General features: G+C 30.3%; 1 protein-coding gene across 3 annotated transcripts in view; it reads left to right on the forward strand.

The window, feature by feature from the left end:
• The window catches only part of LOC131850536 (uncharacterized), an 81,097-nt gene that overhangs the window by 15,206 nt on the left and 38,503 nt on the right, over positions 1–27,388 (forward strand). The window contains exon 1 of one of the 3 annotated variants that reach the window (XM_059200788.1): positions 24,619–24,780. The exons of 1 other annotated variant lie outside the window; for it this stretch is intronic. In XM_059200788.1, coding sequence (XP_059056771.1) covers positions 24,749–24,780 — 32 coding nt within the window. In that variant the 5' untranslated portion in view covers positions 24,619–24,748. One more of the 3 variants, XM_059200787.1, reaches the window with a different exon arrangement.

A 27,388-nucleotide genomic window follows, 5' to 3' on the forward strand; every position in this document is an offset into this window, starting at 1 on the left:
GTTCCTTGCAAATTGTGAACTTTTCATTCAGTTTAAGTTAAAGTATAAAGCATTTGAGAAATGGTTGTACTTTCTTTGTCGAATGTTTTCTAAGGTGCTAGTTATCAAGAACATGGCGAGAGCAAATTGGGTTGAGTCAATATAAACAACCTGACTGGAAGTAGGTCGTTGCGAGGTAGTGTTTTAAACGTATATAAAATACGGGAGAAATTGTGTAACTTACGAGATCATTTGACAGGGTTGAAATTGCCTTACTTTACCTACTTTTGACATATTGGGGACTAGTCCAACATTTATTTACTTAGTAATTAAATGTTGGTCTATGTTAAGTAACTGTTACCATTAATATTTAATGGAGGTATTATGATGTTGACGCATGAATGAATAATATAAAAATAGGTAGATGTAGACTTTCTGTTGTTTGTATATTTTTTATCTCTGCATTTATTTATCATCTGTTCTGTTCAGTTTTGTATTGTAAGTAAAATTTTCCTTATTTATAATCAAATTAACAAGTATAAAATGGTTGATGATGGAATTAAATAACCTACCTGTTTAAAAGAAATAGTTTACAAATAGTATTAATTTAAAATTAAATTGTCTTCTTATTAGATTCTACGGAAACAATAGTTAACATATTATCAGTGTTGTAAATTTGAAAGTCAATTTGAATTGTGAATTCAAATTTCGATTTAACAACGCACTACTTTGTGACGTCACTCCTATCTCTTGTATCAACAACTGATGCAATTATGTACTCTATGCTTGACACTTACTTGTCAACTTGTATACTTAACAGTGATAGAGAAAGAGTAGTAGGGATGATAGTATGACGTTCAACATAAAACTCTTCAAAGTTTTTATGCAATTTCAATGTTTGAAATTATTTACAGTTTACTTTTCCTTGTTTCCATCAAGCTTATTATTGTATTATCTTTTCACCTCAACTGTTTTATGAAGTATTGATCAATCTCGGGCGTCATTATTAGTTCAATTTGGGGGGGGGGGGGGGGATTAGTTCCCTCATTGCTGTTAATGATGATTAGGTCCCTATGGAAAACATTGCTGATAAATTTTGTGTAATTGATGACATACACCAGCATACACCAAAAAAACCATTTCAAGTTCTCAATCTATCCTATCAAAACCTGGAAGATTAAATATCCGATTCAAAGTGATCATTAAAGAATTGAATTTGTTAATCACGTCGCCGTTGCAGCGCTGCTTGCATCAATCTGTACTCCACACTACTAACATCTAATAAGAATATTGTTAAGTGTTAATAGTGGTAGACTACATTACATGATGATGTATAGATGTAAATGTAGTGATTTTAAATTCAATTATAAGAGTAATAATTTTAAACTACTTTAGATTAATTAGCGTAAAACGATTAAACGGATTAAAAAAAATTATTACGGATTAAAACTTCATCTCGAGCAAATAACGATTTCCGAAATTTTACTCTAATCATTGTCCAAAATTTTACTGTAACCATTTAAAACTTAGTCAGTAAACGCAAAGACCGCAGCCCCGTCGAGATCCCAAGATGCGAGTCTAAACTTCGAAACGGAAACTTTCCCAAGTCCTGTATAAATCATTCTATACATAAACTATCACTTCATCACTTCCCGTATCAGATGGCCTAGTAAAATCTTATAAACTTGGTAATAAATTACAATATTTCTAATCAAAAAAAATACTACAGTAATTTCTAACGCAATTATTTACATAGAAAACTTGATTAACCTACTAACTTACCTCAAGGTAACTGATAATCGTTGCCTATATGTATGAACAGCACTACTTACAAACATTTCGTTATCATGCAACGCCCGTGATTCATTGCCATTCGTGGATGTTAAAATGGATGTTGAAGATATATAGATCTATGCTACTCCAGTTATTGGGTATTTTAATCTCCAACATTAATGAGTATTATGTTTCAATTACGCTAATATTCTGATAAAACATCCTTGTATATTCAAAACGAATTACCTTTTTAATTACAATGTCAACTTTTTTATGACAGTAGTTAATAGACTAATTGAGAAAACCGATGGTTTAGGTGTGTCAACCTTAATATACAAAAATTGTAGTTGATAATACATAATACAGCAACTAATTCACTAGACAGTACTAATAAATAGTAACTAATGTTAATATATTAACGGCCTCGATGATTCAGTTTAGTACACCGCTTTTCTCCCGATGGTCGCGGGTACGATTCTTCCACAATGTGTGTGCCGTGACATTGTATTCATGAGTATGATTGTTGTATGTATGGGTCTAGGTATTTGCAATGTATGTAGTTGCAAAGAAAATATCTAAGCATTTATATCAGTTATCTATCCCAAGCTAAGCAGAGCTTGTGGTATACCCATACCACAAGCTCTGCTTAGCTTGGGACTAGATGGCGCTGTGTAAATTGTCGAGTCTTATTATTCTTATCATTATATTGGCAACTAGCTGTTAGAGTGCTGGACGAAATTAACACATATTCAAAATGAATAAATAAATAAATAATTAAAATATATCGATAGAAAATTATAGCGAATATATAATATATTATCCTGACATAAATTATTAAACCATAAATAAATTTCTTATTTCATAAAATATTATATGTATAAATTATATAAATGAGATATAATAGCATGATAATGCTATTTTAGAACTCAAGTTTGTAGAATATTTATATTACTTTACAGCAAAATATTATTATTACAATGAAATAATAAGAATATATGTTCAACCATCAATCAAACATGATAAATTATAAACAATAATTGTATTTTATTCTAATTAAAAAGTAACTATTATAACAATCTACAGTAATAAGTAGATAAGTACATTATTATTTAACATTTCATACATTATTATCAAATGTTGCGATGTACGGGGTTAAGTATTCAGGAAGGTCAACCCTAAATATAATTAAATCAGCGATAGTATTCATTAATGGTAGTAATAAATACACTAGTTTCATTAAAACAGATTTAAACTAATCATCACATCATACTTAGCATTATTTAAAATAATATAAATTGAAACTTCGGCCAGATTTCGATAGAGTAATAATTTTGTATAGATCGGAATAAGTTGTACGCAAAAATAATAAATTTAATTTTAGTTAGTATGTAAACTTTATTATGTTTTGAACAATAGATTGGTTTAATGCTATTGGGATTCTATATCACCCAACCTTAGGAAGTGCAGAGAGACTCAACGGTGGTTGACATATTTAAAGACAATATATTAAAAAGGTATAAGTATAAGAGTATACATAATAAAATACTACATACAGACTTATAACATATATACATACAAACTACACATATAAAGCAGATGCTGAAGATCATCATTGCAGTTTTAAATCATTTGAAAGATAAGTATTCACTTTTTATTTATTATACTAGGAATAGAAAATATATTTATTTAGAAAGAAGTTCACTAAATTTAACTCTATTAAATTTAATTTAAAAGCTATAAAGTACCAACATTATTATCATTTATCGAACCATTTAAACCTGCAATACAAAACTAATTTAAATCACAGGTCGCAGGTCCCAGCTCAATACCACTTAAATAAAGTAAGACAAAAGTAACAATTTGAACTTAGTAAGATAGCAAGAATTAAATTAATCCTCGACTTAATGTCGCCATTTTCTCGTCTTATTGGATGTACTCGCTGAAGGTTACAAGTTCAATGTTTCCTATATTGGCAAATAGAGGGAAAGAAATTCCCTTATTATATTATCAGCCACGTATTACTACCCCTTTCAAAGCATTACATTCTCGTCTTAAGTAAGTATCTACATCGTATGCTATTGATTGGTATAAAAACAAATATTGTTGCTTGTTTTCCCTCAACAAACATTACTTTGTTTATTGTTGCCTCTTATTTAATAATAATAAAAACATACTTCAATTATTGAACTATTTTGTTTTAAACCATTTTTATTTATTTATACGAAAGTGGCATACGCAAAAAACACTGTGTTTTTGTGGAGAAATAATGCATGTTGTAATTTTAATAATATGAATAACTGTTAAATCATTTGCACACTTCATATATTTATTTATGAAACTAGAATGTGTACATAATTTTACAGAAAGCAGCAAGAAAAAATAGAAACAAAACAATATCATAGTTCTCTGTTCGATTTTAAAAGTGAATAATTTTGTTTTTGTGATGGCTATTTGCTATTGTAAATACACTACAGTAACTAACAATGGTTTTATTGAACATTTTTGTTAAATATAATAAAAATCCATACAGTCGTGGAATGGTAACAAATAAGCTAAAAAGACATATTTTACATTTATAGATAATACACAGTTTTCATATTGGTTGGATATGAAAACTGTGTGTTATAAATGAAATACCCCAAGAATAAGGAAGTAACTAATTATACAAATTAAGTACTGAAAATGCCCATAAAAGATTATTTAATAAATACGTTAATAATAAGCAATTGATAAGGTTTTATGTTGTGGTAAAGAGTATTATTAGACACATTAGTGGAATTAAAAAGTATAACATTTAAAATTATTTTCTATAAAGATATTCCTCAGCAACAGTAACAACACATTGTACGACCGTAATGTGATTGAAAAGACTATAAAAGAATAAATTATATTTACGGTTTGATTATCCAGTGAACATTTTCATCAGGTATGCTTGATAATACGTTGTTAATTTCAAGTAATACCAGCTTGTTAAAACCATAAACAAGATTATGCCCTGTTTTATAATACAACAAACTTCTTTATTTAAAATATTCTTTGATACAAAGCTAAGTTTATTGGTCAGAAACACAGACAAGAGAATATTACATGTTAGAACAATGGATACAACGTTTTTGTTGTTATAAGTGATAGATATTCTATCTAGGGTTACAACCTCACGTCTAATAATAGCGAGTATCCTAAACTAGGTTATTGCGTAATATAATAAACACAATTCCTCCATATTTACGATTCACGATAACAAATATTTTATATATGTGCACAACGCAAAGTTCGCACGTAAACACTTATGACGACTTTGACCTTTTTAAGCTAACTTTGATTAACTGTCATAAACATACTCATCGTTGGCACAGAATGTATATTGTATTGTACGTTTGTAGGTACAAAAGTAAGCTCATTCTCAAACATATCCTCATAGTAGTCAAACGACAGCATCATTTGCCTCTATGAAATCCTGAGTAAAGAGTGTATGCTTGTACAGAATAAAGTATAGATATAAAAATATACTACTATTTAAGAAACAACCTTCAAATTAAATCTATAAAACATATAAATCACCAAAATAGCATACGTTCATGCTGCTGGTTTTCAAAAATTAACAATATTGGTTCAATACTTCTGAAGAAATCGCTTTTCTTTTTAAAAACAATGCATTCAAATTTAGAACCACTCTTTTTGAAGCGGGATTCAAATAAGAAGTCCTCTTATCTTACTAATATTATATACGCGAAAGCTTGTGAGTATGAATAGATGGAAGGATATTTATTAACCCTTCACGCAAAGACTACTGAACGGATTTTGAAGAAACTTTACAACAATATTGCTTATCAGAATAACACATAGGGTATATTTTAAAAAGATATTCTGTATGTTTGGCGCAATATAATGATAAATATCAAATAAATGTAATACAGACGATGTTGCGCGGATCAGCTAGTGTACTATAAATTAAAGCGAAGCAGACATTGTACAAAAAGTCGTCTACGCAGTTACTTTGTCTCACCCATTTCAGCCAGCCGTATAATAGTTTCTTTATAAGCTGAATTTCAAGTGAAGTTATTATATAGTTGTGAAATTACAGGGTTGAGGCAAGAAATCTTAACCTAATGAACGTCATGTGGGCACGTAATATTAGTTAAATTATTTAGGAGCTGGTGGCCTTTACTCCAGTTGAGATAAAGAGTAGTATAAAAATAGAACTAAATTAAACATATTGTATAATTATTTTATTAAAGGCTTCTAAAACTAGCACCGTAAGACCGTCTAGAACAATTACTGGCAATAAGCCCACTTTGTGTCTTCACATTATGTTTATTACGTGTCTAATTATTTATTGTATTGTGTAGTGGTAATAGAGTTATTTTTAATATACATTTGTATATTAATTTTCATCGCAATGCGCAATGATGTTTCACGCATTGCGGAGGCCGCGCGGTTAACGATAATACGGTACTTGCACATCTCGTTAGTCGCTCTTCAAAACTTAAACTTAAAAACTAATTATAACGAAGCTAAAAATTTTTTTTTATATAACTGAAATAGCAAGCTTGCGTTACAACTGATGGTAAAACCATTGCCTATATACATGAACATGGTTCATTCCTAACCACTAAGGTACATGCTTTACAAAAAACTTTATATATATAGTAATACTTTATACACAAAGCAACTGCTTGATAGCAGAAATATTCGAGAGACAGAGCAACTTATTTTTTTCCACAATTCCAAGAGGGATATATATTAAAAAAGAACCTCACATCTGTAATCACAGATGAAGTCAGAAATATAGAGCTACTAGCTGACCTGCGCTCCCCTGTCTGTATAAAACTTATTTGACATTTATCATTCTATTTCGCCCAATTTGCTCAATATCTTTCTAAATTATAGCCTATGTGTTATATATAAGCTATATTTCTATAAAGTTTCCTCAAAATCTGTTAAGTAGGTTTTGCACGAGAGAGTAACAAACATCCACCTATCCATCTTTCCATTTATGCACATAATCTTTCACGTTTATAATTTTAGTAAATTTAAACAGTAATGAAAACAGAAATTATTTCACTATATATATTTTTTTATAAATTCAGAATTAATTTATTTATTCTGAATACAACCAATATGAATGATGGGATGAGATGATCCATATAAATAAATATTAAATTGCACTAATAAACATATTTTAGAATAATAAAACATATACCTACTTAAATGTGTTTATGCAAAAAATCACGGATATAAAATTAATGATATACCTCTTGTAATTGCGAAAAAAAAATAATTGATTCTTAATAAATAAAAGAGTTTTTCTTTGAAGTTAAGTTGATTTTTTGTCAATTTGCGGATCTTGTGTTATACCGCAGTAAATCTTGAAAATCCCATCATATTATAGTTGTGATAATTATATGTTATAACACTTAAGTTAACAAATGAAAAGTCACAGAACAGTGTAGAGGGGAGATTGTTAATATTACGACCAGCTACCCCATCGCTAGCAATGTCTATATCAGGTCAAACTCCATGCGATTCCCCTGGAAATTGGATGAATTATTATAATTCCTAGTGAATTCGTCAGGAGCTAACGGATCTGACATGTCACTTGATGATAACTTCTATCACTGGTACATCCTCTCTCTCGAGAATACCCTTAAATTAAATTAAATTAAATTGAACTTTCATTTAATAAAAAAGGCATAGACACACAAGTTATAGACAATTTAATTTACGAAATAGGTTTTATATTACTAAGTGATGTAGTTAGAAACCTGTACATTTTTATTTCTGTTAATCAGAAAGAAACGACTTAGCGTGCGTGTTATCATAAAAAGGCCATTAGTAAATCAGAGCGAAACGCTTTACGTTTAGAGGCAACAACAATCAAGATGTAAAACTTGTCAAAAATTATAATGTGTGTGTGTACAAACATGTCGCTTTACATTTTGCACAAGAAAGTCGCACAAACAATAACACTTTAACTGAGAAAGGGCTTTGTATGAAATCATTTATGTGAATATTTTGCTTTCAAGCAACGTTTACCTGACTTTGAGTGGAATATTCATTTATTTGTTAGCTATTTCCAAAATAGGAAAAATGGTCTGTGTTCTTTCGTTATGTATTTTTTTATATATTACAGTTATGCTCATTGATCGATCTTCGTAAATTTTGAACCGATTTTTTATATTTTATGTTTTTTATAAGAGTGCACTCCCGAGGTCTTATAATCAGGGTAATTAAACAGGATAATAGAGCAAACCCTACTACGAGATTTTGAAAGAAATTACTTATTATTTAGTTGTCTTTAGGTAAATGATTCAATCACATGCATATTTTATCCGGAAAACATTATTGAATATAATTATATAAATTGTTTAATGTTAATAACAATACCACTATTATGAATACACATCATTAACACTCCATAACAATTACATTATACCTGTAAGTCTAAATAAATAAATGGGACCATATGACACAGCGCCATCTACATCCCAAACAGAGCAGAACATTCAATGTTATATAATTTAAGAAATACTTAACACATTTTTGATACTCAATGGTTACAATAGACCAATTATAACAAGTAAGTATCTATAGATACTTACTTGTTATAACATCAAGTAGGGTGTTTTAGCTTGTTTACTATCCCAAATACTTATAAAACGTAGTGTTGCTATATTTGAAATTACGCTTATAGTTCTTCAGTATATTTCCTTGTCCTCCATTACAAAATTAGGCATCAGTTTCTAAGAACGTGACGCTCTGTATCGCTGTACGGTTCACATTATCAATGACTCCTCCACAATTTGGCGTATTACCAATTTACGTTGCGCTGAAAATCATAATGGTGATATGATTCAGATTTCAAAGATACCGTTAACCGCAATATCCAATATTATAATTTAAATATTAGTTGAATGGAGCGCCGTTGCCCGCCAGATTTTCTTCAGTCCAAAAGTGTTTGAAGTGGAGTAGATTGTTACTGGATTACCTATTTCACCACATTAGCTCAGCCTTCTCTCTGTATGTAACCAAAATGTATTTTTAAAGAACACAAATCTTATATATAAAGTTGTATTTATTTTCCATTTATCGAGTAATTTATAAAATAACTAAGTATGCCTCGCAGCGCATCTCCTCGTAAAATGTACTTATATTACTTACTAATAACGTAGTGGCAAGATTTAAATTGTGAAATTTTCTTTTTCAATAAAAGAAAATTCATGATATTTTTCGATTCTTCCATTACAAATAAACTTACAATCTATTTTTCCTCATTATAATATTGGTATAGATAGTAGCTATAGATTACCTTCTCTGTATCAGCTCTGATTATCTGTTATTTGATATAAGGGGTTTTTAAAACGAGGAACTGTGAAACTGCAATATTTTCAACTGACGTCATAAAGAAGATGAATTTTTTATGTAATTGCAATGACAAAGTAGGTGAAGGGCCACTATGATTGCTGTAACCATGGCCGATATTCATAAACGGAGATCACGTTATCATGTGGCACCCATGATACTCCAGATGGCTTGCCATTCTAGAAGACTAAAATATCATGCCTCTTATCCTATAATTTCACTTCACAATCGCATCCAACAACCGAAACCTATAAAGCATTGAGAGTGCAGTGGTTTATATCCACGCAAACGGCTTTTAACAATCAACCAACGATTTCATGAAAAAAAATTGGATATAACTCGGACGCTATCAAAGAAATATCAAGTATGGAGAAGTTACTTTACATTTCAAAGAATTTATAGCTATTTTAATACCTAACATATAAAATCAGAATATACCAAAAATAACTACAGAATATATATATAGTTAATTGTGGTATACTTTTGACGTAGGTCTCTGTTGAGTAAATTAATAATTATCGGTTCTATTTAAAATTCAACCCTATTTATTTAAATACACGTGACATTTCCGGGTTGACAAATATAATTTTCTGTGGAAACGATTGTCTTTAGATATTACGCCTCGTTTATTTATAGGTACTTAACTTTTTAAATAACTCCTATTTTTAAGAAGTACCATGACATATCTTGTTTTACTTTTGATAACCTAATCATTCAACTATACTATTCGATATAACAGCTATATGCTTACATTTATAAAATTCGTCTACCAGCATTCATAAGTAAGCTGAAAAATAAATATACTTCTATACTAGAAAAGATGTTATAAATATTTACATTTAATATTAGCAGCTATTGTGTCGGCATTAAATATTACAGCGTTATTCGAAGAAGATAATTTACGTAGTTACCCAATCAATAATTTTATGAATAATAAACAAATTCATCAAAGTATGTTAATATATGGGGTGAACGAATCGAATCGATAACGCGGAGACTATTCATCGAATAACTGTCAACGGTTTGGTATACCACTTGTCTAGAATTTACCATCGTATCTACTAACATCTCACAAAAAAGTAACATAATTCTATACATATAACCTACAGTTACTAAGTAATTTGGTGACTGTTTACTAATTAAAATTCTGAGGTAACGGACGGCCTTTATTATAGCTAACTAGTTACTAAGGACTTGCCTGTTCTCCAGAGGTAGACTGTAAAAACTTACAGGTACCTCTGTCTCACCTCTCTGAGCCGCTAAGCAGCTTGCTTTGCTTACAAAGCGTGCTGCTGTGTTTCAGTTTTAGGGTGCTCCAATTTTGTCTTTAATTAGCTTTATATAGACCAAGGATACGATTAGGCAGTGAAATTAAAGGAGAAAACGTATAACGTCTTAGTACTCTGGAATGATATCCGTTGTGCTATTCCTCTATATACAGGGACCATCTATCGCTTACCAGCTCAGCGCAAACCAGTCGTCAGCTTGATTGGCTTTACAATATCATAATAAACTCGAACATATGGTTTGACAACACTAAAATCTAAACAATAGATAATACAGCCAAGATTACAGAGTCTAAAAATAAAGTCACTCACTGCTTTACATATTATTTACAGTTTTCAACAATTACTTTATGAATAAAAAGTTTCAATCAAAAACACAATGTATATTTCGTTGGTGTAACTAATCTCTGTAAATTATAGGTTATCCAAAAACCCACTGCTATCATTCTGGGGTGAATCCATCAAATTTATAGACTTACGGAAATGGAGTAAGGTTGTTTGATCTACTTTGGTTTAAAGTTACGCATTTTATATTTACACATTTTAAAACTTTCATGATATTGTTATACTGTTAAACATGAAATACATATATTCATACGTATATCAAACAAATGGCTGTGTGAATAGTATTTAATTATTAATGTTAATCATTCTATTAAGAATATACATATATATCTCTTTCTCAAATATATATATATATATATATCTTCAAATTTCGCACGTCTCCATCGGTATAATTTTCGCAAAAAATAACCCACAGTTTTGGCTTCAGTTATTAATATATTCACTAACTGACTTCCCTGTGAACCATTATTTTCAATAAACCGAAATTAATCCGATAGACAGCGGTAGGCACGCTGCCTGGTATGTTAATTCAAATATTCCTAGCCAAATGAGATCGACATGAGAGTCGTGTGTAGGGTTCACCACTATGTCGTCGATTGACAATGGCTTTGACTACCCCAGCTTAGATAGCATACTTGACGATATATCGTTATTCAATCAATGCCATAGTATACATGCAGAAGAAAGCAAAATAGAAGCACACAGATTCAGTTTTCTCAATAGTTTCTTTTAAAAAAATATATTGACAAAAACTCATTTAAATATTAAAAATATTTATAAAGTTCTGAAATATTACTAGATAGTGTCATTATACAGATAACATAAATTTCTTCTTATGTAACTCGCCTCTAGGAAAAGATAAGCGTGTAATCCGTATGAAAATATTTACTTCCGAGAGAAAGCCCTCATTAAACTAGGCACGCTGTTGAAACACTCGCTGTTGCGTAATTTATATAATGTATCCCAAAAAATAGACCTCGAATAGACGACATAGCATATATACTTTGATAATTTGTTTACTAATGTAGGTCGTAAGTTCATCTAACCAACACCAAAAAAAACTTTGTGTTAATTTATATTTAACATAGTTTTTTTAGACTCTCAGAGAAGTCAGTATGCAGAGACAGGAAATCAATATAAAAGAAAATTTACTTATAATATCATTCTAGTAACATAGCATTATAAGGTAGACAATATATATAAATGGACCTGCTCTTTGTAATAAAAGCAATTACAGGAGTGGGTCTATCTGCCTACATATACTCGTATAATGCAATATCTTCCAGACAACCTTAGGAAAGAATAAACGATAACACACTAGCAACGAAGCCAAAGACAAGAGAAACGATCTCCTACAGTTACCTTTCGGGGATATACAAGTAGTCAGTATATGAAAACAACGTTTTATTCATCGCCTCAAAGACTTGTTAGTCTTCAACATTCAATCAGGACCGATTATAAAAGAGTCAATCATCACAATTCCTTGAATGTTTTTTATACAGGTTGTAACATACAAAAGTCAATATTTTCTATACCGAATCTACCCATTTTGTAAGTACATAAGTTTAAAGACCCTGTTAAACTTAAATCTTTTACCTATATATATACGGCATGTTTGTATTTACACTATCTTTCATATTCAGAACACCTCGTCTCCATAACTTCTAATCTGTTTCGACACAAACAGTCGGTTCCTGGGATATAAATAGATAGTCGACGTGACACAACCAGAGGTTGTTGAACCTGAAACCTGAAGAAAATTTATTACCAGATTATTCCTGAAGTGCAAATCAATGCGAAAGTCCGGAATTCCACTGATATTTTATATTTATTTCAACTCACTAAATTGCCTTGAATCATCATATTAAAAATGTTTTGATTTGAAGATTTGATTCATATTGCTGAGTCTAAATGGGATGATTAACGTAATAAAAATGTCATACAAAATTACAAATTGGGTTGATAATTCATCTGTTATACTTGCAAGGTAGATATAACTGAATAGATTAAGAATAACAAACGGAAATTCAGAGATTAGTGTACGAAACCATTTCGTAAGTTTTACTAATAATAGTTTTTTTTTCTGCAGTTTTAAGAGATGTTTATTATTCAGCAGTAAGACAATATTCATACGTGTCCCATTGCTAGGGAAAGGGAAAGTCTTACTAAAATTTACACGTTTGGATGTTCTTTTCTTGCATGTTTATATTACTTCGTTAGGTACCACTACTACAACATATTTAAATGAAACTAACTATAACATTAAAATAAATACGCAAATACCTTGATTATTTATTCAGTGCTTAGACATTTCTTAATTCCTTTTTGACCTAATATTTCGATATTTCTATTACTAACCTCATTTATTGAAGTTACTTTTTAATCAATCTTTAAATACCGTCTTGATTGTTTTATATTTTACATAATATATTAACTAGCGATATATAGCAGAAACAAATGATTCAATACAGGAAGTACAGACTAAAAGCGCAAATTTATGAAAATACTAAATCTATGCTACAAGGCGAGTTCGTTATTAATACTCGTACATAGGAAAATATTCTCTTCACAGAAACGCTCTATAAAAACAAGTAGGTAATCTACAATATCAACTTCATTTGACTAACTAAACCCGAGAGTTCTAGTAGTGACTATTTTCTTGCCAGATCTCTTACCAAGTAGCAAGTAGTTTTCTGGACTTCGAAATATGCCTCGGGAGTGAATTAACAAAATCTCATCAATACAATATCTAAAGATGGGATTTTGAAGGCAATGTTGCATTATAATTCTATTTTTCTTCTTCTTTCCTGTTATTAACTATTATTATTCATTAGAATTTCCAAATTCCTTTCAAAGCTTTTCCTTATTCAGCATCAACTGTATTGTTATTCAGACTTACTGTAATGCGATGTGCATCTTCTTCTTTATATAGGTGCTCTCTCGTATGGCGATCCCGTTGGTGTTTATTATCGGAATCTTTACTTTGGCACCTAAAGAGACAACAAACCAACATTTACTTTTATATGGAATAGAATACATAATCTTTTCTTTATTCAAATAAACTTAATTTAAGCACTTTTGAGTAGTCATAGTTATTCTTCTTTTAATCTACCGCACATTTTGAAAGCTGTCTCATCACAAAAAGAATGAGCAAGAAACTTGAGTATTGCTCTTTTAAATAATCTTTGTAACATTACATTTTTAAGTCGAAACGTGTGAATACAAACTTCCAACTAGCACTAATTTATTAGGATCAAATATTAAATACACAATAAGATTAAATCAGTCGTAGTGATTAGAGCAGACCATAGTTTATTGTAGACACCCGTATTTTATATTCCGCATAATGGCTTAGGTACTGCAATTTCCAGCGTTTTATATTATCTAGGTAATACTTCAGTTTGTTTATTACATAGAGGATGCAATGCAATGTGTACGTGTAAAGTAATTTAAAACGAAGCTCCCAGTTGCCGCATTTCGTAATATCATTACTCCCGGATCTCAAAGAGGCGCTCATTAGTGAGACGAGATTACGAAATTGCGATGTATACACGCTCTCATTAGGTAAATATTACGTTTTTTGGAATAAGTATACATTTTAGGGAAATTATGTACAGAATTAAATTATTTATATTACCTATGAGGATTTCTAATTATTATTTTTTTTGTTTTGAGAGATTTATATTTATTTTAGTGAGCAAAGAAAATTAAGATTTGTAAATACAATAGAATAATATAATAATGGCTAGAAAAGGAAAACTCGTAATTAAATGCCAAGTCTAGGCCAGTGTTATAATATTAGTATAATAATATACAAAGTAGGCTCAGGTTAGTTATTTTCTTTCTGTAGATAACAGTACTGTATAGGTAAAAAATATTAATTATTTAGACTATAACGAAAACGAATTTTGAATTAAATAAAAATAAATTTTAGACAAGAACTTTTGACTCATTGTCAGTAGTCGGTAACGTGATTCTGGAAATTGTAAATATAGAATTGGAGTATTCATCACTGTTGTATTGGAAACGGAAGTCAAAACACGTATCTCTAATGAAAGTATGCTTTTAAGAGTATCTTAGTACTAAAATATTTATTTATTTAAACTTCAGTGTACAAATAGACTATATAAATGTACATATGCCGAACTTACCACCTAACCGCGTCTCTAGTTAACTGGTAACTACACTATAAGGCAAACTGAGAAATTACATAGAAAGCGACGCATTAAAATTAACAAACATAGCTACATGGTAATTTTACAACATAATTTATACACATAAGATCCAATTATATACTCATTAATACAGTATATATACTATATCTTTTTAATTAATAAAGTCCAACTTTGCACAGAATCTGTACTAAAGATTATATTTTTTATTGCTCTTCCCGGAAGTATATAAAGATGGTCCGTACTAAAGATCTGTTCACACTTTTTTTTATGAATATTCTGTTTATAAGACGTTGTTTATGTTTATTCAACTCACTTGTGCAGTGAAACGTCTTGTCGATTGATTTACATAAAAGGTTGATGGGTTTCGATATACTGATACAGGAACCCTCAATATAAACTTCAGGCATTGCAGTCACTATGAAAATTTCAATAATCGTTTTATACTCACATGTAATATAGTATTTTCATTCTATATCATTTATAATGCAAATTGAACTAAGGAAAATGACAAAACTACTTGGATTTAGTTCTGTTCCGCTACGATATTGTATACATATGCAATATTTACTCAATTTTTAGAGACTGAATACGAAATGCCAAATAGAAAGAATTATTAGGAGTCAAAATATTTAATATTTATTTGTATATGTGGTTATTTACGTAATAAAATAAATCAGAATGATCGAAGCAGGGACCAGTACCTGCAATCCGCTCTCATTTACAAGTATATTATTATGAATTAGTCAAAATCTACATCCATATGTTTTAGATAATAATAGGTGAAACAAAAACTTAACGTGGGCTCGAGACACACACATATACATTTCATTAACATTTCTTTTACTAACGTAGTAATATTCAATTTAAAATGTTAATGAATTATGATCGAATTTGATTGCGATTGGTATGATTACCAGGCCACTAGGCCACTAGTAATAAGAATTGCACTAACAAACCTAATAAAGAACCTAAAAAACATAAATAACAGAGCTCTACCATTCTTGCGGCTATATATCACAGTATATAAACATACTAAAGTTTAGTAGCAAAATACATCTTGTATATTTGACTTTTCCGGCAATACCAAGAAATCTTTTTTTCTTATCTTTTTTTAAATTCTTTAGCAACAACATAATATTGTTTTGTGTATAAATATAGCTGAAAGCTGAAATAATAGTTTTATATTGTCTGTGTATGTAGAGCATCCACAAACTTGTGGACAGACAGTATTTCAATTTCCGAACCTTCGATCATTCTTGACGTTGTCTCCAATATTTAATAAAATGGAGTCCAACGTAGCATGACGAGCCAACTGTCGTCTCTCGATTTAATTGCATTTATTATCGATGTTTCCATCACCAGAGAGTCAGTTAAAAATTAATTTGACACAGAACCTCTCTTTTTGTATTGATCTTATTTATATACTGGCGAACGGATGCTGCTATGACTGATTTATTTTGTTACTCAAGTAACGAATTATTTACTTTTGTCAATTTTGCTATTTGGCAGTTTTGTATTCACACACACAAACTTAAAAATATAATTCTATATCTACAACATTTCTTTAAAAGAGCAGCACACAAGTTTCTTGCTCGTTCTTTTTGTAATTAATCTTCGTTCCTAATAAGTGGTAGAATAAAAGAAATATAGTATATAACTATGCAAACGTTCTTATATTAAGTTTATTTAAATAAAGATTATGTCTATTTATATTTGAACTCATGACCTTTGTGATCGAAGTTGGATAGTAAACCCATGACGCTCTCAGTGTTAATTTACTAAATGATAAAAACACTAATTTATACCACCTACATTGATAACCCCAGATTAATACGTCATCTAAAGTAGAGCATTTAAAGTAAATAATAAAGTAAACCAGAAACAAGTGTTACTTTATGTGGGCCAGTAGCGTTCCACAATAAATGAGTACAATTATCACTGGCTATAATTTAGGAAACGAAGTATTCTATATTTTGGTTTTAGTGGTGTTCTGTATGAGTTACGCCAGATGTTTCTTTTCACATGCTAGATAATGATATACATATAGTTTCTTCATTATTTTCTACGTCACTATCGACAATTTGTTTTTTAAAATTGCCTAATATCTTACTTGTGATTAATAGTGTTACAAATATAACTTAATAAATATTAATTACTTTACAGTAGTCATATTATCGTACTGAATATTTTAGAAACTGTATAAAGTAGAGTAACAACGATAATTGAATTTTATTGAGACATTACAACATACATCAGAAATAAAACATTTATTCTCGGAAATGGCAAAGAATAAGGTGTCCACGTACTTAACATGTTCATATATTATATATATGTAAAATTTGCGATTCTCAGGTAGTCAGATTATTTGTTAACCAAAGCCTAAATAAGTGCATAAAGAGTAGAAGGGACTTCACATCCGAAACATTTCCATTAGATAGACATTACTATGATGTCATGCTTCTGTAACATAATTTTAGTGCCACAACTCCATCAACCGAAACGTATCTTACAAAACTAGCACAAAAGCATGTTAGTCAGAGATACCCACGCTGACGAGTTTGTACATATTCTACCTCAGAAATTCTCGTGTCTTGGACATACATATATATAGGCCTATATATTTAATATATAATAGAATGTAGTAACAGTCGCCATATTCGCAATTTTCCACACAAATGTCACCGACATCGGACCGCTGATCTGGAAAATAACTCGACGGTTTAAGACTCTTTTGCATATTATTTTTATTTACTAAATATTTATTGTTTAGATGGAATTTAAGAAACAAACTGGTCTTAGATACATAAAATAATAAAAACAGCTTTTGTCAGAGAATGCTGTACCTTGTTTACTACCCCGTCTTACAGCCAACGTTTGTGTGTTCGAATTTAACAGACACCAAAAAGCCATTTTGTAAATTTATATTTTTGTTTTTATTGTTATAGAAAAATTGACAAAAAAATATACAAAAATTGATTCCCAGAGACGGCAATAGGTTGGTAAGTTCGATATAAAGATAACCAGCGGTGGTGAGATGGTACCGTTAGTATCGTTAGTAATTTCAATGATATGTTAATTATTTATGAATTAGAATAACATAAATATAATAATATATAAAAATTTTCACGCCTGTATGCAGGCTGAATACACTAGACATTATATTTAATATTGTATATACCTATAAATATAGTATTCTGCAGATAAAATAATTTGATTTGATAATTAGTGATCTTAATGAGCGATGTAATGTCTGGGCGATCTGCCAACGCAGTAAATTTCTAATGAAATCACTTGCTAAACTAACTGACCATACTACATACTCATCCTGGCCGTGAAAATACACCATTCCATTAAATTCGTTTTAATAAAAAGTAATACCCAGCTAAGTAGATTGAATACGCCTCATTTTCACATATGAATGTAGTAACATACACGTGTGTGGTCATCCGATACGACCCATGTCTAATGCACTACAGCCATGTGTTGCAGATAAACGTCACTTGTCATGCTTACATTAAACTAAACATGTGAGTACGTCTTTACATGAAAAGGAAGGGATTATTATTAATGGGATGAGTGACCCCATTGCTAGCAAAGTACCATGTAACTACTACCTACTTACCTCCAACCAATTCTCCTCGAAATCATCACGATTAATTCCTGATGAATTCACCACAAAAGATAAAGGAACATGACTTCATACTTACTATATCATCCTTAACTTGTGCCACGCTAGCATTAGCGCAAGCCGATGCAAAGGTAAGCTAATATTATCAATGTCTATATCGAATGTTTTTTCCATTATATATATGTAATATTCTGCCTGAGAATTTGTATGCGTGAACGGATGAATAGTTATTGACCGAAACAATATGTTTCTCCATACTATATGCCAAATTTTATAATAAGTTGAAGCTTAGATCTAACTATCTTACCGTTCATATTTTTAATATCAGAAGGGAAATAATAATAGTGATAATATTAACCCAAGACAATTCACACAGCGCCGTCTAGTCTCAAACCAAGCAGAGTTTATATACATACATTATGAGCACTAGACAAGTAATATAAATCCCTAAATACACTTTTTTTTAAATATGTACATAATATACACAACAAAACCGACACAAACAATCTAACTCATGACTACAAATGCACAGTCTGAGGAATCAAACCGGCAGCCATCGAAAGTAAGTCGATATGCTAAACCCCTAGACTACCGAGGCTGTCAAATAAGGATTTCATTTTCTATCAATTGTTTATTAATATAGAAAGTTCATTTATCTTTTTTGTTTCATTAATAATGCTGTTGTTAATGTTATTCTAATACTATACGCTGGCGAGGCAGCTATAAGGACATTGGGCTTCTTCCTTTATCTATAATATATAAAGCTGCATTCTTTTATAAAATCAGACAGTTAACTATCGCGATAAAATCACCAAGAATTAACTGTGCGAGATTGCGAGGAGGTTGACTCACATGGTTTGTTGGAATGAGGTCAATAGTCTTATTACTATCAATTTCCTTTCCCCTAATCCAAGAGTATTATGTCTAAATACAGTTACTGTATAAGACAAACCAGTAAATTCATACTAATTATAATTAGGAAAGTGTGTCAGCCTAGCTGTATGTACGTGTACGTCTGTTTGTTACAATTAAACAACTGAATCGATTTAAATAAAATTTGACTTAAACAACAACATAAACGACAATTTGTCGTCACTTGAACGGATATAGGTTATCATTTATCCGAAAAAAATCGAGTAAGGTCGTGGCGTATTCATCGTATTAGCTTGTTAGACATAGAATAAAATACACAGTAAATGATACAGCTATATCGTTTACAACGTCATTCGTTCATTTTGTGTATAGCAGATGATCAGAAAATGAAGTATAGGTTAGAGTTCTACCTACATTTTTTCTTGTCATCACACTATTAGTAAAAATTATTAATTTGTTTGTCGGAAAGTTTCACCTGCATTGCAGCAGCTGCATATAGGATGCACATGTAGGTAGTACAATGAACCTGACATGCAGAATGCAGACTTTGACATCTGTGACCATCTATAAGATGACTACTGAAGATTGTAGAGTACAATTCTGCGTTCTACAATAACAATGAGATAGTTAAGGCACTGTTAAGGAATATACGAGATCTATTTCCAAGGAATATAAGTTATAGTTGTAAAAAAATATGATATAACTGTACCTATAATATTGATGTAGTATTTTTTCTAAACAATAAATTTACTATATTATAAAATTATCTAAAACTCGTGTTTTAGTACCGCGAATTATGTGCAAAATTTATTCTATAAAAAGCCAAATAACATTAATATTTTTCTATAAGACACGTCTTCTATAGTAAAAAAAATAGCGGGATCAAATTAACAAAAAGAATAAGTTGAACAATGAAGAAAATATACCTGCATTTCACATAATTCATGCAAGTAAAAAAAGTTCTAATGAGTTTTTTTTTCAATGAATACTAAACTAAACATACAATGTACATTGTAAAGATCCTTGAATTTTAAATTGTTAAATAAAATCATAACAAGCTTACTATGCTGTAATATATAACTCTATGAAACCATGTTTTTAGAACATCGTCGTATTGTATATTTTAACTCGAAATATTTCTGAATCATGCTTTATAAAAATAAATACTATGACAAAATATGGATAAGAATGTATATAGTATGAACAATACAAGTCTTTTATTTGTTTACTAAGTCGTTATATAACCAGGTTAATGGTCTACTTTAGCCGATGTTATGGTGTTTTAACGCACACCAAAAGCCTATTAAACTATTATAATATTTTTTTATGTATTAGATTTAGGTTAGAAATTTTTATTATAATTTCTAACTTCTCTTTTAACATACGTTTATTACAGTATTGCTCACACAATAATTATGATGTGAATTGTTAGTCTGTGAAAAAAGTCATAAATTATAAATAGATGATCAATTAAATTGTATGAATTTAATTTACCGACTTTATCCTTACTATATTATAAATGCGAAAGTAACTCTGTCTGTCTGTCTGTCTGTCTCGCTTTCACGCCAAAACTACTGAACTGATTTAAATGAAATTTGGTACCCATATAGTCTAGACGCCGAGGAAGGACATAGGCTACTTTTTAATGCGAAAAAGGGTTGTAAGGGGTTGAAAATGGTAATGCAAGGTTATCTTTATGCGGTTGAATACACACTTATTATAATAATGGCTTAACTAAAAAATTAGATATTTTGGAAATACTTTATAATTGTGTTATTAAGTCTATTTTCAAAAATTTTTAATTTCTGAATTACACCAGTATTGTACTAGATACGCTCATATGTCATAAATAAACATATATGTCATTTGTATAAGCAGCGCGCATGCGTTGCGCGCGCAACTGATTATTGTCAATGAATTTAAATGAATAAACGTTTGCTCTGCAATTTTATTTTATAAATACATAAATATAATATAGCCTATAACTGATACCCTGCTCTTGGACAAGAGCGTAAGAACATATTATTAATATTTTTGAAGAATAAAACAACATATAATATTAAAAAAGTTGTCAATACATATGAACAACATTTCCTTGGAAGAAACAACATCTACCGTTCCATCCGAGCTATTCAGGTTCGGAATACGCGTTTCTCCATTCTGGCCAGTGGAGTCAGAGATATGGTTCGCGCAAGTAGAGGGATAGTTTGCAATTTAGAATATCACATCTATTATTTTGATTTAACAAAGTTTTATTATGTTATTGGCCAACTGGACCACAAATTTTCAAAAGAATTTAAAGAAATGTTCAAACTGTTTATTAAATATAAATAAATATGACATTTAAATTTGTAAATATCATATTGTCACCATTCAAGGGGTAAAATAAAATAGCAGATAAAAGTTTTTATGGAAATTCGTCATATTTGAAGCTAGAACGATAAAGCTTTTTTCTTACGCTTTTTTGGGTCAGTTTATTTAATAAATACCTTACTAATATTATGAAAGTGAAAGTGACTCTGTCTGTCTGTCTTAAAAGCCAAAACTTCTGAACTGATTTAAATGAAATTTAAAGTCTAGATCTTGAGATAGGACATAGGTTACTTTTTAATGCTAAAAAGGGTTATAAGAGACTGAAAGGGGAATTTTTTAAAATAAGTTTCAATCTTATTTTTTTGCGTATTGATTAAATATAATTAACGAAAATGGGTTGTAAGGGTCAAAAGAGGAGTTAAAATGTTGTATGCATGTATTGTCATTTTTTAAAGCTAGAAACTTGAAACCCATTTTTTAGGCTGTTGAGAAAATATCAGTACCTACCGCCACAGGACTCAGCCATAAATGGTTACAGTATAGCGACATCTTATCATTGGTACATGATGACACTAATATAAGTAGCATTAAAAAAAACAAGAAAAAGGGTTATAAGGGGTTGAAAGGGGAGATGTAATGTATGTATGGTATGTATGGAAGTATCTTCATTTTAAGTATTAGTAGTTTGAAACTTAGTTTTTGGCTGTTGATTGAATTGTATGGAATTATGTATGGAAATTTCATTTTTGAAGCTAGAACGATGAAACTTTTTTATAGATTATTAATATATATTTTTTATTATTTGCTCAAGGTCACTGTTTTACGCAGACGAAACAACTAGTTTTATATAGTTATTACTTAATATGCATACATAATGCCGCTGTAGTAGGTACTATTTCTTTCCGAGAGAAGAGAAGATATTTTTTAATATATAAATTTACTATTACTACATTCTCTAGAAGAAAAAAATACTATACACAACGTATGTGGCTGGCGTGATAATCGTCGATATATCAACTTATCAGCAATTTTTCTTAAGAATACAAAGATGTTTAAGTGACCCTACCAAATAAACTTTAATGGAAACCTTATTAACAACACTACCCAAGCAATGAATAGAATAGAATAAAAATATATTTATTCAAATAAACTAAAACACTTTTGCATAGTCATCTCTCATTTTTTTTAATCTACCGCTGATACTGAACATTGTCTCATCACATGAAGAAGAGGCAACTTGCGTGTTGCTCTTTTAAATAATGTAGTTGCAACTTACATTTATAAGATGAAATATGTGGATACAAACTACCAACTAGCATTATTTTATTAGAGTCAAAATTCACAACCAACTAATTGAGTAACTAAATTAGAGTTAATCAGTCGTAGTGAGAAAATAACAATGCTTAGAAATATTACGATTGTCATTGTATTTGATAACATTAGTTGTCATATTAACGTATATAGACGACGCTTACTACTCTCAATCAAATGGACGGTAATCTTATTTAACATTCCAAATCCATAAAAAAGTTACACCATGTCCTGGCTTACACGTACTTGTGTCCCCTCATTTAAGCCTATTCTCAATGTGCTCCACTTATGGTTTTGCTGACTACTGAAGGCCTTGTAACATAAAAGAAGTTGCTGATACCACAGATAAAATACGGGTTGACTTACGCCGCCATGCGCCATTGAGCTCTCTTGTTTTTCGGGATCTTTTGTTATTGTAGACCGTCACTGTACTGACTGTACCCGCATTCGGTATTTCGGTTCTATGTATGTATAATTGAGGAACAAGACCCTTTTATTATTGAGCCGTTAATTGTTATTTTTTTATCTTATTTATTATCATGTGAAATTTAATGTTCTATTCTATGATATGCTTTAATAAAAATAAAAATAACTATTATGAGAGCTAAACCTTTCTGTAGCTTGTATTATGGCCCATAGTTTAAAATTGTGCGTTATAATCATTCTAGCCATTTTAATGTGAATCGTTAATGGCAAAGTAGACAATTTGAGAAAAAAAACATCGCCTTTGATTCAGTTACAAAATACTACACTATATGATGATATATACAACTGTAATTTTTAATATATATACTATACAATTATGACTTACTTTGCCTTTTTTAAAGTAAAACTAAATTTTCGTTGATTACCAACGAATTGTCATTTTTTTATACTCAAATATCTTATTAAATACCACAGTATTAGCACAGATAACATAATATTACATAGTATTAGACACCTGCCAAGGTTCACCAACCTTATATTTGCCTATATAATGATCTGTATGCATGTGACCCACACCAATATTTAATGAACCGAGTATAGTATATTTGTATTACTGTTCTGTTTATTAATTAAGTTTTTATTTTGTTCACAGGTACGTTATCACAACAATTGTTAATATTTCAAGATATACGATGAACTGCCCATCACATATCAGCGAATTACTATTACTCAAGCAAGTAATTGATTTATGTTAATCAGATTAATGACTCATATCACACTAGACTGCTGAGATACCTACAGCCCTAAAATCGATGAAACCCGACCGACTTCTACGACGGCACAATAGGCATACTAAATCTTGAATTACTAGCGACACTGACCGCATTTCGTATAGGTGGCCGCAGCTTACAGCATCCAACTCGGGGAAATGCGCCTACTTTCTTTTCCACTGCATCTAGCGGGCTGTAGCCAACAATTGCTCGCATTAAAACAATCCAAATCGGCTTATATCATCACAACAGTTTCAAACATGCACTCTATCGTGACTGTATTAAAGTATATACTCCATCGTAGCTTATTTGTTTAAGCCGTATACACACTGCGCACCATCCCGTTTATTTTTCCGTGGCGAGATGGGTAGAGCTCGTTGGCTCGGTTACTCGGTTAGTCGTTCGCTAGTAGCGGCCGTAGGCGGTACGTGCCGTAGTGTTACTTGACGTGGACGTTTGGTGTGTTGTATTTGTATTTGGAACATGTGGTGTGCTTGACTCCAGAAGATGACCGGTGAAATTTGCTGCAATAACAAATGGTATGCGTTTATCGAAGCGCGTAGCTGAGAGGGTGCGATGCACTTGCGTGCGCTGCTCTCACTCTCGCATGAACGGACTGCCGGCATGAAGGGTCAACCGGTTTGGTGAGATCACTTCACGATCTGCACTTAACTAGAATAGAAAGCCCTTACCTTATCTATTAGGTGTTAAGTTGATAGATTCATAAATATTTGTCTAGTTTTTTCTTGTCAATGCTTATGTATTTTTTGGCTATGAATAACAAATTACTATCCAATACGTAGATAAATATCTTTTTTAGCAAAGTAGTAGATTAAGTAGTAATTTTAATGTCCTTTACTTATATTGTGTATATATAAATTATTTGTATTTATCAAATAAATAATAATCATTACAGAAACACTCGTAGTGATCATCTAACTCACGGCTTATGTAGAGCCAAAGAGTAGAGCTTTTAAATCTCTACAAACTTATTATATAAGTGGTATTTGCTTATGTTATATCACAATTTCTCGTCTACATAACACTCGGATACTTTTAATGATTTCGTTTATATTATACATAGACACAGAAATAAATAAACAATATAAATAAACTGGCTTTAAAAAAAAGAAAGTAGAGTTTGCCAGATCTTCTCAATTGAATCTTAGGCATTTTAGGCATTCTAGTCCATATGCCTAAAATGTCCTAAATATTTTTATTTAATTTAAAAATGAGTTATTATAATAATACAAAAAGCACTCTTGCTTTTTGTATTATAATAAAAACTCATTGAAGACTACAGTTTTGTATATACTTCTCTAAGTATATACAAAACTGTAGTCTTCAATCAGACCACAATCCTAATATAGGAGTTATAAATGTGAAATTGATTAAACTTTCACTGTGCCGAAACATTATCTAGAATGAATTAATTTTATTTCGGGCTACTTATATATAATTTTACACCAGATCTAGAGTTTATATTTCATATAAAGTAATAAAATTCCGGTATTATTCACCTTTTATCTTAGCAAGTTTTTAAGTGAAATGGAAAATGATAAAACATATGTTAAATATGTTGTTAGATTACTATATTTTAGATATAGAAACCTTTCGCAGCTCTATATACTCACTAAAATATTTGTTTTTAAATACTTAAATCCCAAAGTCCACTTAAATAAACTCAATATCAAACTGTATAACGCTTTGTTTTGTTTTTTAGGTAATTGTGACAATGTTAAAATATCTAAAACTTAAAGATATGAATGAAACATTTTAATCTCGCATTATTTTTTGCTATTTGACGTAAATAATGACCACGTTAAATTAATATATATTATAGGTATTTCCTTTACGGATGCATAAAAATATAAACGAAAATAAAATATAAGTAAATAAAGCGACTATGATTAGCAATAATAATACAGATTTTAGTAAGCACTTATCTTATGTACCTATTATACACACAGTAAGTTTCCATAACCTGAGAATGACTCTGATAATGCATAATATAATTGGTATAGTTGCCATACAACGAAATATTGCAATCTTAGTAAATATACAACAAACAATGCAAATAAATCGATCACTTATTTATCTTATCACGCCAAAGACAATTTAAATCCCTATCCAATAAAGATAAATCAGGAACCACATAGTGACATTATTTAGGGATCCATAAATCTGTTGAAGTTTATGCTGACACAGCCTAAGTTAAGTCAAGCTTCTCATTGATCCATTTACTCATATCACAAAGTGAAAATTATATTACTTCATGTAGATTTATACAATATACTTAAAATAGTTTTTTTAAGTACACATCTTTCCACTCTTCCTATAATACCTGGTTAATTTATATATCCATTTTGTTAAGCCACTAATATTTTGGCTAATATTCGATCCAATATATGGAATCAAAATTCAAAAGAACACAAATGGTACCTTTTTATAAATACAGTAGATTCAAATTCATATGCATATTATAGAATACTGGATTACATTTACTAGAACACAATCCTTCGTTAACGTTGTTAAAGGGGAAATGTCATGGAATATAATTGTCAGCTATTCGATACTATTTGAATTAAATCGCGCCGGAATACTATGATGTTTATAAATTACGATGTTTTAAAACTATACATTCTAGGCTACTTGACAGAAAATATTACAGAAGTATAGGAATGAAATCTTCGCGTCTAAGGTAGACGCGAAGATTTCATTCCTTCATTGATGGATCTTGTAATTTTTCAATTGATTTATATTATAGAACAAAGATAAGATAGTATAAAACAAAGTCGCTGTCGCTGTCTGTCCGTCCCTATGCATGCTTAAATCTTTAAAACTACGATCTTCGATGCGGTTTTTTTTAATAGATGGAGTGATTCTAGAGGATTAGTTTATATGTATAATACATGTATACCCGTGCGAAGCCGGTGTGAGTAGCTAGTTCTTTTATAATCAGAACCTAAGAGTAGGTATCTGATGCTTTGCTACCTTCTCTTTGTTCTTTCAATCTAAATCCATTATTACTTATACACATCATTTGTTTATTGATAGACAGTATTTGGATTATGTATTTATTATTGGATTATTGGGTAAATTAGTTTGGATCTCTTGTTTCGGGTAAGAAAATAATTATTTTCGCCT

This window comes from Achroia grisella, unplaced genomic scaffold (genome assembly GCF_030625045.1).
Source record: "Achroia grisella isolate CSIRO2021 unplaced genomic scaffold, CSIRO_AGI_Agris_v1 utg770, whole genome shotgun sequence".
Taxonomy (NCBI): domain Eukaryota; kingdom Metazoa; phylum Arthropoda; class Insecta; order Lepidoptera; family Pyralidae; genus Achroia; species Achroia grisella.